Source organism: Pristiophorus japonicus, chromosome 1 (assembly GCF_044704955.1).
Source record: "Pristiophorus japonicus isolate sPriJap1 chromosome 1, sPriJap1.hap1, whole genome shotgun sequence".
NCBI lineage: Eukaryota > Metazoa > Chordata > Chondrichthyes > Pristiophoridae > Pristiophorus > Pristiophorus japonicus.
In genome coordinates, this window is record NC_091977.1 from 533,410,405 (window position 1) to 533,425,499 (window position 15,095).

Consider the following 15,095-nt stretch of genomic DNA (forward strand, 5'->3'; position numbering starts at 1 on the left):
TGGACTCAGGTCCACTTCCCTGCCCGCTCCCCATAACCCCTTAGTCTCTTATTGTTTAAGAAACTGTCTATTTCTGTCTTAAATTTATTCAATGTCCTAGCTTCCACAGCTCTCCGAGGTAGCGAATTCCACAGATTTACAACCTCAGAGAAGAAATTCTTCCTCATCTCTGTTTTAAATGCTCGGCCCATTATTCTAAGATCATGCCCCCTAGTTCTAGTCTCCCCTATCAGTGGAAACATCCTCTCTGCATCCACCTTGTCAAGCCCCCTCATAATCTTATACGTTTCGATAAGATCACCTCTCATTCTTCTGAATTCCAATGAGTAGAGGCCCAATCTACTCAACCTTTCCTCATAAGTCAACCCCCTCATCTCCGGAATCAACCTAGTGAACCTTCTCTGAACTGCCTCCAAAGCAAGTATATCCTTTCGTAAATATGGAAACCAAAACTGCACGCAGTATTCCAGGTGTGGCCTCACTAATACCCTGTATAACTGTAGCAAGACTTTCCTGCTTTTATACTCCATCCCCTTTGCAATAAAGGCCACGATTCCATTGGCCTTCCTGATCACTTGCTGTACCTGCATACTAACCTTTTGTGTTTCATGCACAAGTACCCCCAGGTCCCACTGTACGGCAGCACTTTGCAATCTTTCTCCATTTAAATAATAACTTGCTCTTTGATTTTTTTCTGCCAAAGTGCATGACCTCACACTTTCCAACATTATACTCCATCTGCGGGACAGGAAAGAGCGAGAGAGAGCAGAGTTTGGGATTTGCTGTCGTTAACTGAAGGTGGACGGCGAGACACAGCAAAAGGAGGCGCTAAATTTTGATCTTGGAAGAGAAGCTCAGTCTCGGTCACATCAATTTAAATCCTGTGTCTCTGGAATCGCATCACATGAAATCCAACTTTCAAGTCCACCATTTATTAAAAACAGGCACACACTCTGCGATGTGAATTCTTACCTCAGCTGGTTCACTAGTGCATATGGTTTCAACGGCTGGAGCAGTCTCCTTTTCAGGCTGCGCTGGTACAACAAGCTGCTCCTGGTCTCCACTAATGGGCTCCTTGTCTTGCTCCTCCACCTCCTTTCATAAATTCAGAAAACATTTCAAACATTTAGAAACAGAGGCGAGAACGGCTTAATTTTCAAAAATTGTCTGAAGGGAATAAAAGTTAGCGAAACAGAAAATTGCTTAATTATTGGCCTGGAAATCCGGGACTCCCCAGGTCCGTACGGGGTGTGTACGAAGTTTCTACAGACCCGGGAAGGCATCGCAAAAGCCGGTTTTCAGTGGACAATGCGCATGAGCTGAAAACCGGCTTTTCCGATCAGTCACGCTGGAGCTCGACGGATCCTCCGTATAGTGAGCCAGGACATTTGCAAGGGAAGGACTGCGGGATTTACCCATATCATGCCCAGCAAATGCCCTCATACTCTTGCGCCTGATAAAAGCAGGCACATAACCTACTGTTATAGGCGCAAGTTTTATAAAACATAAGAAAATTTAAAAAACACATTTTATTGTTTAAAAACCCTGCCCACTGCGGTAAGTTTATTTTAAACCATAATTAAAAATTTTTTTAAATCGGAATTTTTTTTTCCTAAGACATTTATTAACTTTAATTTCAATGAATGTTAATTATGTGAGGTGTATTTTTTAATTATGGTGTTTAATATGTTTAGCTTTTCTGGTAGATACAGAGCTCCCATTGCTATTAATGAGAAAGCTGTGGAATACTGTACCTGATTAGCTGAACAGTCACACGTGATGCACCGTCTGCGTGGGAACCCGAAGGACGGGAGTGCGCTTCGCAGCGCGGGAAGAGAAGACCTCCCCACCGGAATCCCACGCTCCTCCGGGACCACCTGGTACTTTCGTAGAAATGTTTCAGGTAAGAGACTTCTTTCGGACGAATTTCAGGGGAAGTATTTTGGCATTCTAGTCCCTGCACGTAACTGAGGATTGTCCCTTTAAAAAAAGGTGAAACTCACTCCCTTTCTTTCCCACCAAACCCTCATTTATCTTGCCCCCTCCCATGCAAGCTATGGCTCAGTGGGCAAGTCATCCTAGACTCCGAAGGACTGCCTATGATGATGATGGGTAGCACACTCGCCTCTGAATCAGGTGGTTATGGGTTCAAGGCCCACTCTATGGACTTGAGGCCCCCCTCCCCCCAAAATCGAGGCCGACACTTCCAGTGCAGTGCTGAGGGAGTGCTGCACTGTCGGAGGTGCCGTCTTTCTGATGAGATGTTAAACCGAGACCCCATCTGCTCTCAGGTGGACGTAAAAGATCCCATGGCCACTATTTTGAAGAGTAGCAGGGGAGTTATCCCCGGTGTCCTGGTTAATATTTATCCCTCCACTACCACCACAAACAGATTTTCTGGCCGGAGTTTGCTGTGTGCAAACTAGCTGTCGTGTTACCTACATTACAACTGTGACTACACTTCAAAAAAGTATTTCACTGGCTGTAAAGCACTTTGGGATGCCCTGAGGTGGTGAAAGGCAATATAGAAATGCAAACCGTTCTTGCTTTCTAGGGATGGAATCACATCACTTGTGATTAGGACTATACTACGATCAAGCAAGGAGCTACTGTGTGCAAACCACTAGGATTCTAGTAATTGCAGCGTTAATAAAATTAATGTTTTCCAATAAAAGCTACAAGATAAAACGCATCATGGTGATGTTTAAATAGAAATTACATTTCATTACTATTTCTGTGACTAATTTAACCCAAGGCAAAAACCAAAAAGGACCGATCCAAACCAGTAAAGCCACATATTGTACCATTACTATCCAATGCAACAGGTTTAAAAAAAAAACTTGGTCATGGGCCATTTATACGTGACAGCTTTATTATGCATCACATTGCCTTTGGCTGCCAAGGCTCTAAGCTCTGGAATTCCCTCCCTAAATCTCTCCGCCTCTCTCTCCCCTCCTTTAAGATGCTCCTCAAGACTTACCTCTTTCTGCCCTAATATCATGTGGCTTGGTGGCAAATTTTGTTTGTTAACGCTTCTATGAAGCGCCTTGGATCGTTTTACTAAGTTATAGGCGCTATATAAATACAAGTTATTGCGCACTATTAGCTCTGGTTTTCCACATGGTCTTTTCCCTCTGCAAAGCCATTCCATTACCTTTGGAAGGCATCAATCAAATGCAAGGTCCACATATCCTGGCTATCTAAAATCTTCTCCTGGCAACTGCATGCAAGTCTCTCCTTCTCATAACACTAGTGCTAGTTATTTTGTCCCTTGTAGCTCGCATTCAACATCCTATTTGTACCCACCCCTCTCCCTCCCCTTTATTTCCTTCAGCAGCCAGGTCATTTATGACAACCAATGTTGACTGGGAATGGCCGGTCCCTTACTGGGCTCTGGGCTGTCCTGTCCTTAGCCTTCAGACTCATTCACATTCACTGTTTCGTTCACAATCCCTGGATCATAACAATACCCCTGAATGTGGGTGATGAGATGCAGTCTTGAAAGACTTTGGTCTTCACGGCAAACCTTTCCCTTCAATCATCTCCTTTAGTAGCCAAGTTATCTTTCAAGTTGCGCCCAGGAACCACAGGGGCAATTTTCATCTTAACCTGCCCATCAGGAGACCGAATGCCACACTGGTTTTACCCTCCACCCCCACTCACTCAATGCCACACTCTGTTGAAGTCAGTGTAGAGCGATACTGGGCGTGGTGTAAAACTGGCATTCCACCCACCGCAGAGTTACCTACCCTCAATGCAGCGGCACAGCAATCTCGTGCAGGCCGCTCACCGGCTTTTATAGGGGAGAAACAGAAATTTACAGCGCAAAATGTGGCCATTTCGGCCCATCGGGTCCGCGCCGGCCAACAAAGAGCCGCACGGCCCTTGGTCAGCAGCCCTAAAGGTTACATATAAACTTATGAACAATGACGGAAAGGTAAAGAGCACCCAGCCCACCTCACACAAGTGCGACATCCCTTATACTGAAACATTCTACACTCCACCCCAACCGGAGCCATGTGATCTCCTGGGAGGCGCAAAAAACAGATTAAAAACCCAGGCCAATTTAGGGAGAAAAAATCTGGGAAAATTCCTCTCCGACCCATCCAGGCGATCGAAACTAGTCCAGGAGATCACCCTGGCCGTATTCTATTCCCTGCAGTACTTACCATTATATCTGCGCCGGCCAACAAGAGGTTATCCAGTCTAATCCCAATTACCAGCTCTGGGTCCATAACCCTGCAGGTTACTGCACTTTAAGAGCCCATCCAACCATCTCTTAAAAGTGGTGAGGATTTCTGCATCCACCACTCTTCCAGGCTGCGAATTCCAGATCCCCACAACCCTCTGCGTAAAGAAGCCGCCCCTCAAATCCCCTCTAAACCTTCCACCAACCACCTTAAAACTATGCCCCCTCGAAATAGGCCCTTGCTATCCACTATGTCCAGGCCCCTCAATATTTTGCACACCTCAATGAGGTCTCCTCTCAACCTCCTCTGTTCCAATGAGAACAAACCCAGCCTATCCAATCTGTCCTCATAACTAAGATTCTCCATTCCAGGCAGCATCCCAAGTAAATCTCCTCTGCACCCTCTCCAGTGCAATCGAGTCCTTCCTATAATACGGTGACCAGTAGTGCATGCGGTACTCCAGCTGTGGCCTAACCAAAGTATTATACAATTTAAGCATAACCTCCCTGCTCTTATCTTCTTTGCCTCGACCAATAAAGGAAAGCATTCCGTATGCCTTCTTAACCACCTGGCCTGCTACTTTCAGGGATCTGTGGACAAGCACTCCAAGGTCCCTTTGTTCATCTACACTATTAAGTGACCTACCGCTTAAATGTGTATGCCCTTTCCTGGCCAGCCCTCCCAAAGTGTACTACTTCATGCTTCTCTGCATGCGCAAAAATTTGAATGGGCCGGGCACCAAAAAATACGAGGGAACATTGCACGTCTCCACACTCGAGTTTTACACTCGGGACTTGCTAGATGAAAAAAGACCAAGGTCCGTAAGTTCGCCCTTCTGCTATCCTGGTAGTTGCGTCATACAGCAATAATGGAGTTGTTGACGAATCATGGCAATCGATCTCTATTAGTCTACAACCAATCCAGAAATGACACGAGAAAAACCTCAAATGGTGGAGAGCTTTAGGAACCACGTCACCCTTCCCTCCTGTGCATGCTACACTTACACTATATGTCATGTCTCAAATTACTTATATAAATATATTCCAAAAGATAGATTTTTTTGAAACAAGTCGATTTAATTTGCATTTGAACGAATCAACATCTACTTTCACGGTCTCCCGAGAGAACCAGTTTCATAGATTTACCACTCGCTCACCAAAATATTTCTGCAGATTCATTGTTAATTCTCCCCCCCCCCCCCACCCCTTCAAGAGCAGGCCGTGTCCTCTGGTTTTACTGTTCTGGATGAGGTGAAATAGCTGTTCATTATCTAGTCCTTTTAGAATCCTATGCAGCCATGTGGCTCAACCTTCTGCTTTCCAGTGAGAACATGCCCAATTTATGTAATCGCTCATTATATTCCAATCTATCTATCCATCCATCCCCTCAACCCCTCCCCTGGTCAGTTGTGGCTCAGTGGGTAGCACACTCGCCTCTGATTCAGAAGGTTGAGGGTTCAAGTCCCACATTTGTGCAGTACAAAAAGGATATTGCAGCGCCTGCAAGGATACAGAAAGATTTGCATTTCTGTAGCGTCTTTCACGACCGTTGGACGTCCCAATGCAATTTTCAGCCAATGAAGTACTTTTTGAAGTGTAGTCACTGCTGGAAGAGCCGCTTTTCAGGTGAACTGAGGCCCCGTCTGCTCTCTCGGGTAAAAGATCCCACGGCCACTATTTCTTAGAGGAGCAGGGGAGTTATCCCCGATGTCCTGGCCAATATTTATCCCTCAATCAACATCACAAACTAATTATCTGTTTGTGAGAGTTTGCTTTGCGCAAATTGGCATTTCCCACATTGCAACAGTGACTACACTTCAAAAAGTACGTAATTGGCTGTAAAGCACTTTGGGACTTCCGGTCGGCGTGAAAGGCGCTACAGAAATGCAAGTCTTTCTTTTTGCAGCCTTTTTGTACTGAAGTGCGCACACCATACCAAGTCTCATCGCCGAGAGCATGCAGAAACCAAGCTCAGGCAGCGGAAGGAGCGTGCGGCAAACCAGTCCCACCCACCCTTTCCCTCAACCACTGTCTGTCCCACCTGTGACAGAGACTGTAATTCCCGTATTGGACTGTTCAGTCACCTGAGAACTCACTTTTAGAGTGGAAGCATGTCTTCCTTTTTTTCGAGGGACTGCCTATGATGGGATACCAAGTTCAGTTGTAGCAATGATGTATAAAGCCGCATGATTACTTCACAATTTTGGCTAATATTAAGCTTTCAATGTATCCCATCATCTCACCGGTTTCACTCATCGAGCATTGAAGAGATAGTTTCAATTTATTGTCACAAGATACCTCGGGATACCTTTCATTTTCCAGACATGTTATTTTCTTTCCATTTAAGTAATGGTCCTTTCCTGGGCTTTTGTCCCCATGTGAAGTAATTTACATTCCTCTGTATTGAATTTCATGTGTCATCTGTCTGCCCAATTCCCAAGTACATTGCGGCTTATTCTGTTCAGCTTTGCAGCCGACCACCTCTATTAGCTTTGCGTCGGCTGCAAATGGAGCCACTGGGCTTGTGAATCTCAGCTCCAGATAATTTATCATTCCCAACACTTTCCCACAATATCTCAGCGTGATGATCTGGTTAGGGCATCCACATCTCATTTTGAAGACACCCCCCCTAATTTTCCTGTGGCCTTTCACCCTAGCGAGGAACATTCCAGCCAACGTCTTACAGTCCCTTTTTCACCTGTAACAAAACTATTGCTTCGTTACAAAGCGAAATATTTTCTGGGTCTCCAGTCGGTTTTGGGTGACCCGCTGAAGCTTGTATACCGCCATAAATATTTTGGTGGCACACAGTCAAGACTTCATCCCTCTTCCGCTGCTCTGCTATTTGTGCAACCTCCACCATCATAACTTCTGTCACAATGTGTCACGACCATAACCAGCTCGCCATTGTCTCCATCTCTCATCTCCACCAGATCGATCATCACTGGAGCCATTTCTGCTCTGGAACTCCCTCCCTAAACCTTTACACCCCTCCACCTTTCTTTCCTCCTTTAAGATGCTCATTAAAACTTACTTCTTTATACAAGTTTTTGATCATCTGCCTTAACTTCTTCTGTGGCTCGGTGTCAAATTTGATCTGTTTGTCTGTAACACTGTGTTGAAGCGCCTTGGGATGTTTTACTACGTTAAAGGCGCTAAATAAAAAAGTTATTATTATTTCATAGAGTCATACAGCACAGTAGGAGGCCATTCGGCCCACCGTTGCCACCTCTTTGAAAGAGCTTTCCACTTTGTCATAGAAATCACAGAAATTTACAGCATGGAAGGAGGCCATTTCAGACCAGTGTGTCTGCTCCGGCCAATTGCCCCTGCTCTTTCTCCAATAGCCATGTAATGCTTTCCCTTTCAAAAGTATTTATCCAATTTCCTTTTGAAAGTTACGATTGAATCGGCTTCCACCGCCCTTCCAGATTATGACAACACGCTGCGTAAAAAAAGATCTCTCTTCTCCCCTCTGATTAGGGAAGTGGAGCTGAGGCCAGGATCAGAACAGCCATGATCTTATTGAATGGCGGAGCAGGCTCGAGGGGCCAAATGGCCGACTCCTGCTCCCATTTCTTAGGTTCTTATTAAACCTGTGCCCTCTGGTTACCAACGCCTCTGCCACTGGAAACTGTTTTTCCCTATTTCTCAAAAGCCCTCAATTTTATTTTTCCATTTCCACATTCTCTCTCTGTAGCGAGTACCCCACTTACCGTCTCTACCACAGCCCCCCTTTAAAACACGAGACCAGAGGCTGGTTTTTATAGTTCACTGAGCAACGCGAGGGTGCTTACTTGTGCAGGAGTATTCGTCTCTTCGCCCTTCTTCTTCTTCTTTTTCTTCTTTTTTGATTTGCTGCCTGCGGAGCCCTGCACACCCGAGTCTGCTTTTTCTTTATCTTCATCGGACAGCTGCAAATGCAACACATCAGTTTTTAAAAAACATTCTGTAACTTCATCAACACTACAGTTCAGTCCGCTGCAAAATTGTAATTCTCTTTCTCTGGCCGCTGGGCGGGCCGGTTTTATTTTCAGGTAAGGGTGGAATGAGCACAAACCAGAAATGAAAAAACTTTGCATTCCGTTCCTGGAATCCAAGCTTTCGTTACACATTCAATTTACATAAGAACATAAGAAATAGGAGCAGGAGTCGGCCATACGGCCCCTCGAGCCTGCTCCGCCATTCAATACGATCATGGCTGATCCAATCATGGACTCGGGTCCACTTCCCTACCTGCTCCCCATAATCCCTTAATCCCTTATCGGTTAAGAATCTGTCTATCTCTTTCTTAAATTTATTCAATGTTCCGGCTTCCACAGCTCTCTGAGGCAGCGAATGCCACAGATTTACAACCCTCAGAGAAGAAATGCCTCCTCATCTCAGTTTTAAATGGGCGGCCCCTTATTCTAAGATTATGCCCCCTAGTTCTAGTCTTCTTTATCAGTGGAAACATCCTCCAAGCATCCACCTTGTTAAGCCCCCTCATAATCTTATACGTTTTGATAAGATAGGTTAATTCAATAATTTGATTCTAATCCTGCATGCATTACTTCAAACTCACCCTTTTGAAATGATCAATTTATCTTGTACAGAATCATACAGTATAGGAGACCGCCAATTGGCCCATTCTGCCTGTGTCGGACCTTTGAAAGAGCTATCAATCAGTCCCACTCCCCCCTGCTCTTTCCGCATAGCCCGGAAAAATTTAAAGCAGAGATCCAATTCCCTTTTGAAAGTTATTATTGAATCTGCTTCCACCGCCCCCTCAGTCAGCGCGTGCCAGATCATCATAAGATGCTGAGCAAAAAGAATTCTCATTTCCAATGTTGCTGCTAATTCTTTTTTTGGGGTGCGTAGCCTCTTTAAGGGGATGCGCGGCCTCTAACGGCCCATTCAATTTCCTGCGCACGTGCGGTTATTTCCATTTAAAGCCATTAAGCAGCCTGCGCGGGAGCGTAAGAAATAGGAGCAGCACGAGGCAATTTGGTCCTTCGAGCCTGCTCCACCATTCAATAAGATCGGGGCTGATCATCTACCTCAACTCCACCTTCCTGCACTGTCCCCATATCCCTTCATTCCCCCAAATTTAGCGACCCCTGTCTTGAATATAACAACTGAGCAGCCACAACTCCAAAGATTCACCTCTGGAGTAAAGAAATTTCTCCTCTCAGTCCTAAATGGCCAACCACTTAACATAAGAAATAGGAGCAGTAGGCCCCTCGAGCTTGCTCCGCCATTCAATACAATCATGGCTGAACCGATCATGGACTCCGGTCCACTTCCCTACCCGCTCCCCATAACCCATTATTCCCTCATCGGTTAAGAAACTGTCTTATCTCTGTCTTAAATTTATTCAATGACCCAGCTTCCACAGCCCTCTGAGGCAGCGAATTCCAGAGTTTTCGCAGGGCAGGAAAGGCTAGTGGGAGTTGTGTACAGACCACCAAACAGTAGTAGTGAGGTTGGGGACAGCATCAAACAAAAAATTAGGGATGCATGCAATAAAGGTACAGCAGTTATCATGGGTGACTTTAATCTACATATAGATTGGGCTGAACAAACTGGTAGCAATACGGTGGAGGAGGATTTCCTGGAGGGTATTAGGGGTGGCTTTCTAGACCAATATGTCGAGGAACCAACTAGCGGGCTGGCCAACCTAGACTGGGTGATGTGTAATGAGAAAGGACTAATTAGCAATCCTGTTGTGCGAGGCCCCTTGGAGAAGAGTGACCATAACATGGTAGAATTCTTTATTAAGATGGAGAGTTAATTCAGAGACTAGGAGCCTGAACCTAAGGAAAGGTAACTTCGATAGTATGAGAGGTGAATTGGCTAGTATAGACTGGCAAATGATACTTAAAAGGTTGACGGTGGATAGGCAATGGCAATCATTTAAAGATTTCATGGATGAACTTAAACAATTGTACATCCCTGTCTGGAGTAAAAATAAAACAGGGAAGGTGGCTCAACCGTGGCTAACAAGATAAATTAAGGATAGTGTTAAATCCAAGGAAGAGGCATATAAATTGGCCAGAAAAAGCAAACCCAAGAACTGGGAGAAAGTTAGAATCCAACAGGAGGACAAAGGGTTTAATTAGGAGGGGGAAAATAGAGTATGAGACGAAGTTTGCTGGGACCATAAAAACTGACTGCAAAAGCTTCTATAGATATGTGAAGTGAAAAAGATTAGTGAAGACAAACGTAGGTCCCTTGCAGTCAGATTCAGGTGAATTTATAATGGGGAACAAAGAAATGGCAGACCAGTTAAACAAATACTTTGGTTCTGACTTCACGAAGGAAGACACAAATAACCTTCCGGAAATACTAGGGGACCGAGGGGCAAGTGAGAAGGAGGAACTGAAGGAAATCCTTATTAGACTGGAAATTGTATTAAGGAAATTGATGGGATTGAAGGCCGATAAATCCCCGGGGCCTGATAGTCTGCATCCCAGAGTACTTAAGGAAGTGGCCCTAGAAATAGTGGATATATTGGTGATCATTTCCCAAAAGTCTATCAACTCTGGATCAGTTCCTATGGACTGGAGGGTAACTAATGAAACACCACTTTTTAAGAAAGGAGAGAGAGAAAACAGGTAATTATAGACCGGTTAGCCTGACATCAGTAGTGGGGAAAATGTTGGAATCAATTATTAAAGATGAAATAGCAGTGCATTTGGAAAGCAGCGACAGGATCGGTCCAAGTCAGCATGGATTTATGAAAGGGAAATCATGCTTGACAAATCTTCTAGAATTTTTTGAGGATGCAACTTGTAGAGTGGACAAGGGAGAACCAGTGGATGTGGTGTATTTGGACTTTCAAAAGGCTTTTGACAAGGTCCCACACAAGAGATTGGAGGGCAAAATTAAAGCACATGGTATTGGGGGTAATGCACTGACATGGATAGAGAACTGGTTGGCAGACAGGAAGCAAGAGTAGGGATAAACGGGTCCTTTTCAGAATGGCAGGCAGTGACTAGTGAAGTGTCGCAAGGCTCAGTGATGGGATCCCAGCTATTTACAATATCCATTGATGATTTAGATGAAGGAATCGAGTGTAATATCTCCAAGTTTGCAGACGACACTAAGCTGGGTGGCGGTTTGAGCTGTGAGGAGGACGCTAAAAGGCTGTAAGGTGACTTGGACAGGTTAGGTGAGTGGGCAAATGCATGGCAGATGCAGTATAATGTGGATAAATGTGAGGGGGCAAAAACACAAAGGCAGATTATCTGAATGGCGGCAGATTAGGAAAAGGGGAGGTGCAACGAGTGTCATTGTGCATCAGTCATTGAAAGTTGGCATGCAGGTTCAGCAGGTGGTGAAGGCAGCAAATGGTATGTTGGCCTTCATAGCAAGAGGATTTGAGTATAGGAGCAGGGAGGTCTTACTGCAGTTGTACAGGGCCTTGGTGAGGCCATGAGGCCACACCTTGAATATTGTATACAGTTTTGGTCTCGTAATCTGAGGAAGGACATTCTTGCTATTGAGGGAGTGCAGCGAAGGTTCACCAGACTGATTCCCGGGATGGCTGGACTGACATATGAGGAGAGACTGGATCGACTGGGCCTGCATTCACTGGAGTTTAGAAGGATGAGAGGGGATCTCATAGAAACATAAAATTCTGACGGGAATGGACAGTTTAGATGCAGGAAGAATGTTCCCAATGTTTTGGAAGTCCAGAACCAGAGGACACAGTCTAAGGATAAGGGGTAAGCCATTTAGGACTGAGATGAGGAGAAACTTCTTCATTCAGAGTTGTTAACCTGTGGAATTCCCTACCGCAGAGAGTTGTTGATGTTAGTTCATTGGATATATTCAAGAGGGAGTTAGATATGGCCCGTACGGCTAAAGGGATCAAGGGGTATGGAGAGAAAGCAGGAATGGGGTGCTGAGGTGAATGATCAGCCATGATCTTATTGAATGGTGGTGCAGGCTCCAAAGGCCAAATGTCTTACTCCTGCACCTATTTTCTATGTTTCTATTTACAACCCTCAGAGAAGAAATTCCTCCTCATCTCAATTCTAAATGGGCAGCCCCTTATTAACATAGAAAATAGGTGCAGGAGTAGGCCATTCGGCCCTTTGAGCCTGCACCACCAGTCAATGAGGTCATGGCTGAACATGCAACTTCAGTACCCTATTCCTGCTTTCTCACCATATCCCTTGATCCCCCTAGTAATAAGGAGTACATCTAACTTCTTTTTGAATATATGTGACTGTGACCCAGTGTTCTAGATTCCCCAGCCAGGAGAAACATTTTCCCAGCATTAACTCTGTCAAGTCTCTTAATAATTTTATATGTTTCAATTAGATCACCTCTCATTCTTCTGAACTCCAGGGATGGTGAGTCTAGTCTCAATGTTCTTCTTGCCTTTTTTTTGGCCAATTAATCATTTTTTTTGCCTAAATTTAACATTGATCTTATAGGAGATACTTTACATTGTTATTTACTCTTCTGTAGAACTCTGCTATTTTCACATTTGCAGTCAGAAGGGAGTTGCCCAGCTGACATCACTGAACGTCTCACTGGGAATCAATGCTAATTGATGTCTTTTTTTAAAGCTCTGGGTGCCCTCTGGGAAGTGCCACTTGAGATCAGTAGTTACTGAAGGTCTGCAACTCGGATGGCTCCCCAATGGCATCGGGAAGCATTAAGGACACCGATTTACGTTACTCCTGTGGTGCCATCAGACACGCATTGTTGCTCATGACAGCTGAGCAGATCTCCACCGAATACAGTTGCCCAAAATAGAAAATCTCTGCGGCAGAGAGAAATCAAAATATTGCAAATATCAAAGCATCTGCGTGATAGAACTACACCAAGACTCTCGGTGGGTTTGAAGAGATGCGCTTGATACTGCAAAGTACTACTAATCCCCTTCAAACATGTACCCAAAAATCAAAAGAAGGACATGTGGTAAGAAAAGGCCAAGGTGGCTGACTGGATATGTACAAAGACAAATAAGATGTAAACAGAAATGTTTCTATAAATTAAAGAAATTTAACACTCAAATAAATCATCACAGGCATCTAGGAAGACTTGCTTCCACTCTAAAAGCGAGTCCTCAGGTGACTGAACAGTCCAATACGGGAATTACAGTCTCTGTCACAGGTAGGACAGACAGTGGTTGAGGGAACGTGTGGGTGGGAAGTCTGATTTGCCGCGCACTCTTTCCGCTGCCTGCGCTTGATTTCTGCATGCTCTCAGCGACGAGACTCGAGGAGCTCAGCGCCCCTCCCAGATGTTCTTCCTCCACTTAGGGCAGTCTTTGGCCAGGGACTCCCAGGTGGTCGGGATGTTGCGCTTCATCAGGGAGGCTTTGAGGGTGTCCTTGAAACGTTTCCTCTGCCAACTTGGGGCTTGCTTGTCGAGTAGAGCGCTTGCTTTGGGAGTCTTATGTCGGGAATGCGGACGATGTGGCCTGCCCAGTGGAGCTGGTCGAGTGCGGTCAGTGCTTCGATGCTGGGGATGTTGGCCTGATCAAGAACATTGACATTGGTAATAAATAAATAGGGTTGAATACAAAGAACTCAAGAAAACAAAGGCTGAGATTAGATCAGCAAAAAGGGTAATGGAAAAAAGGATTGTAGACAACTGTGGCGGTAATAGGAAGAGTTTGTTTTAGTTATGTGAAGAGTCAGAACTATCAAAGACTATTGGGCCACTGAAGGGTGTTCAAGGATAGGTTACAAAATACTGAGTGTGGCGGAAATATTAAATGAGTACTTTGCATCAGTATTCAATCTTGATGATCAAATATTAAAATTTAATACTAGTTTTATCAGTAACATTAACATAGATAAGCGTATTGTTTTAGAAAGAATTAAGAACTTAAAAATAGATAGAGCAGCAGGCCGGATGATATCCATCCGATGGTCCTCCAGGAGATGGGACATGTGCTGTGTGAGCCCCTTCGGGAGATGGGACACGTGTTGTGCGAGGGTCCTCCGGGAGATGGGATATGTGCTGTGCGAGCTCCTCCGGGAGATGGGACATGGGCTGTGTGAGTGTCCTCCGGGAGATGGGACATGTGCTGTGTGAGGGTCCTCCGGGAGATGGGACATGTGCTGTGTGAAGGTCCTCCGGGAGATGGGACATGTGCTGTGTGAAGGTCCATCGGGAGATGGGACATGTGCTGTGTGAGCCGCTGGTCTGATGCTTAATAGCTCACTGCACTCTGGAATGATTCCTACAGATAGGGAGGTGGCTAATGTAGTCCCCATTTTTAAAAAGGTAAGAAGGCAGACCCGGATAACTAAAGGCATCATCAGTTTAACATCAGTAATAGGGAAGATGCCTGAAAAACCATAAGGGATGCAATGTATGAATACTTGGGAAGGGTGGGACATATTGGAGACACTCAACATGGCTTCATAAAAAAAGGTTATGTCTCACAAATTTAATCGTATATTTTTTTAAGAAGTTGGTGGATGAGGGAAGCCCAGTAGACATTGTCGACTTAGATTTCCAAAACGCATCTGACAAGATACCACACAAGAGGCTTCTCTATAAGATCGGAACCTCTGGTATGAGTGGAAATATATTGAGCTGGATATAGAACTGGCTGGCAGGACGCAGACAGAGTAGTTATAGATGGATTTGGATCTGTTTGAAGACCGGTCACCAGTGGTGTCCTGCAGGGATTAGTGCTGGGACCGGTGCTTTTTACTATTTTTATTAATGATCTGGATTCCGGGGTTGGCGGCAAAATTTGCAGATGATACCATGATCTGTGCGAGTGCTAGAACTATAGAAGAGGCTCGACTGATGCATGTAGAACTTAATGTGTTTGGAGACTGGGCTCAAGACTGGAAAATGATGTATAACTTAGATAAGTGCACTGTTATGCAGGTGGGCAGGGCAAATGCTCAACATTCATACACCCTCCAGGAAAAGGCATTAAAGA

At 44.9% G+C, this 15,095-nt stretch overlaps 1 protein-coding gene across 2 annotated transcripts in view; it reads right to left on the reverse strand.

Annotated features, from left to right (window-relative positions):
* The window catches only part of mtdha (metadherin a), a 120,077-nt gene that overhangs the window by 16,396 nt on the left and 88,586 nt on the right, over window positions 1-15,095 (reverse strand). For both annotated transcript variants that reach the window (XM_070896686.1, XM_070896679.1), the window contains 2 exons: window positions 7,987-8,103; window positions 973-1,095 (listed from right to left, as the gene is read on the reverse strand). In XM_070896686.1, the coding sequence (XP_070752787.1) occupies window positions 973-1,095; window positions 7,987-8,103 (240 nt within the window). The remainder of the gene's footprint in view (window positions 1-972; window positions 1,096-7,986; window positions 8,104-15,095) is intronic.